This window comes from Olea europaea, unplaced genomic scaffold, assembly GCF_002742605.1.
Source record: "Olea europaea var. sylvestris unplaced genomic scaffold, O_europaea_v1 scaffold520, whole genome shotgun sequence".
Taxonomy (NCBI): domain Eukaryota; kingdom Viridiplantae; phylum Streptophyta; class Magnoliopsida; order Lamiales; family Oleaceae; genus Olea; species Olea europaea.
Genome location: NW_019263520.1, coordinates 52,809 through 55,408, shown reverse-complemented (window position 1 = coordinate 55,408; position 2,600 = coordinate 52,809). Strand labels below are relative to the sequence as shown.

The 2,600-nt window shown below is 38.0% G+C and overlaps 1 protein-coding gene across 1 annotated transcript in view; it reads left to right on the top strand.

Annotated features, from left to right (window-relative positions):
- Positions 1 to 360: 360 nt before the first annotated feature.
- The window catches only part of LOC111388686 (O-methyltransferase MdmC-like), a 4,878-nt gene continuing 2,638 nt past the window's right edge, over positions 361 to 2,600 (top strand). Inside the window, exons 1-3 of the mRNA XM_023013461.1 lie at positions 361 to 757; positions 980 to 1,033; positions 1,222 to 1,305. Coding sequence (XP_022869229.1) covers positions 488 to 757; positions 980 to 1,033; positions 1,222 to 1,305 — 408 coding nt within the window. The 5' untranslated portion in view covers positions 361 to 487. The remainder of the gene's footprint in view (positions 758 to 979; positions 1,034 to 1,221; positions 1,306 to 2,600) is intronic.

The window sequence follows — 2,600 nt, the reverse complement described above, 5'->3', positions numbered from 1 at the left end:
ATTACGTATTCACATTATAAATATTTTACAAGTATATTTAAAATTTTTCTCTACTTTTTAACTTTACATTCTTTAAAAATTCATTATTAAAACAATATTTTTCCAAAAAAAAAAAAAAAAACCATTAAACATGAGCTCTGTTCGGCCTCGCTAATACTGAAGGCATCAAATCTTACTGAAGTAATCATCACATACCTCTTGATGGAAAAAGATTGTAGCAATTTTCATTAAGTTCGATAGATACATTCACCAGAATTGAACTCTTGTTTGATTTTGATTTTGATTTTGATTTTCTCAAATCATTACTCATTTTACGGTGCAAATTGGTAATTTTAATTTTATTTTTTAACCACTCATCCTTCAAAAAAAATAAAAATAAAAATAAAAAATTCACTTTCTCTGCAGATAAATGAGATAATAACCCTATGCCGTAACAGAAATGTCATTACTTTTATAAATCTCAATTTTTGCTGGAGCTTCGTTTACCATGTCTACCAGTTGGGGTGCAGTACACCGGTGGGCTAAGCCTTTGCCGTCGATTGCATTCCGACGGTCCGACCGCTTCTTTCCGACCATCCAATCTGCGAGTCCTTTTGTCATCAGCGGCGCCGCTTCTCACAGCAAATGGGCTTTCAAGTCGGTGGCAGACGCAGAACCGGTGGTCGTTGCCGCCGACGGAAATTACGGCAGTAAGCAAGTTATCAGTGTCACCCCGCGGCTTTATGATTACTTGTTGGCTAATGTTAGAGAGCCACAGGTTAACATCCAATTTTATCTTCGATCGATTATTATGTGTTTCCAATATGATAGATATTTCGGTTTGCATTATGAAAGTCTGTTGAAGTCAACTTTTTAAGCTTTTATATCGAAATGGTTAACACCATATTATTTTTGGAAGTTGTCGAAAAATGACACATGTTGAAGATAAGATTTTAACGAAATTAGTTAATGGTTAACAAAGTTTTGTATTGCATTTCAGATTTTGCGTGAGCTCAGAGAAGAGACAGCTACCATGCGAGGTAGCCAAATGCAGGTAATAATCATGGTTTTGTCAAATTCAGTTTTCCTATTGATTTTGTCCTGTTTTGGATTCCTCCCAATAAATTGGCCAATGAAAGGAGAATTTCTGATTCTCTTATTGAAGGATGGCTAAACACTGGAATACTCGTACTTATTTGAAAATTGTTAGCATTAAGGTTGATAAGTTCTGATTACCTGCAGGTATCGCCTGATCAAGCACAACTTCTTGCAATGCTAGTTCAAATACTAGGAGCCCAGAGGTGTATTGAAGTTGGCGTGTATACTGTATGTATCCCGGGATTGATTCTCTTTTTTTTTTTTTCAAAATCCTACTAATTCTACCATAGCAATTTCCTTACGTATTTTGTTTTTTCACCTACTTATCTCTAGATTTTTCTGATGTTTCACATTAAGGGGGTCACGAATTATGCCATGATAATCATTTAAGTACATTAAGTAGTTAGTGCTAATTGGGTTTGGGGATTGGAGATCATATTATTCTTTTTCTTAATGAATAGCATGGAGCTTTGTGGCTGAGACACTTCTGGTAGAGGAAAATGTAAATCAGCTTAACTGTAATGCAAATCTACAGTGTTTTTCAACTAAGGTAGGATAATGCATTTACTGTAGAGATAGTTATTAAGGTAGTTTGGTTTCACCCTGTCTCGCCATTATAAAAAAAGCGTGAAGAGAAATGTCTTGAATAAACGTGAAATGCAAAGAAATATCTGATTCTGAAGCTGTTCATAACTGAGAAGAGAGAAATGTGAGGGACCGGTAGCAATATGAGGTCGAGCCTTCAAGACCCTAGTCCCCATAGTGGAAATCCCTCTTAATAAATACTAGTTAATTATAATTACCACAGTTAGACGCTGAACACCCTAATTCAAGCCTTTATGCTTTCTCAGATATTGTGTATTTTGGAAGTGATCAAGTACTATGTGCTTCTAGGTATACAATTCACTTGCCATGCTTGTCATTTGTGTATGGTGGGGATGAATTTCTGGAGGTGGATCTTTGGTGGGGGCTATAATGGTAGTGTCTGATGATAATGGTTCAGAAATCGGTTTTTTGGTCTATATTTCTGTTGAAGCTGTCTGGTGAGAGGTTGGGATGGAGAGTTTTTGTCTGCGAAATGAAGTGGGTTTCGGGTTGATGGCTTGGAGAGAGGTCAATAAGGGGCTAAGTGGCAGTAGGAAAGGTAAGGAAGAGGGCTAGGGGAGGTGGGGAAGAGTTGTCGTTGCAGGGAAGGCTGAGAAAGAGCTGGGGTAGTGGTGGGGGCCCTGGTCAAGGAATCCCTTGTCATTGTTTAATTTGAGGGTATTTTCAGCATATGAAGTTGGGAAGCGGGGCTGTGGTTGCTGCAAGGGAGCAGGGGTGGTGGTAAGGACCAGGTCTAGGAATCCCTTGTTATTGTTTAATTTGAGGGTATTTTCAGCATGTGGAGGTGGGGAAGGCTGAGGTGAGCTGGGATGGTGGTGAGGGCCCTGGTCAAGTATATCACTTGTCATTGTTAAATTTGTGGGTATTTTTATTAGACATGATGTTCATTACGTATGCTTGTGAATGGTTATTAACTT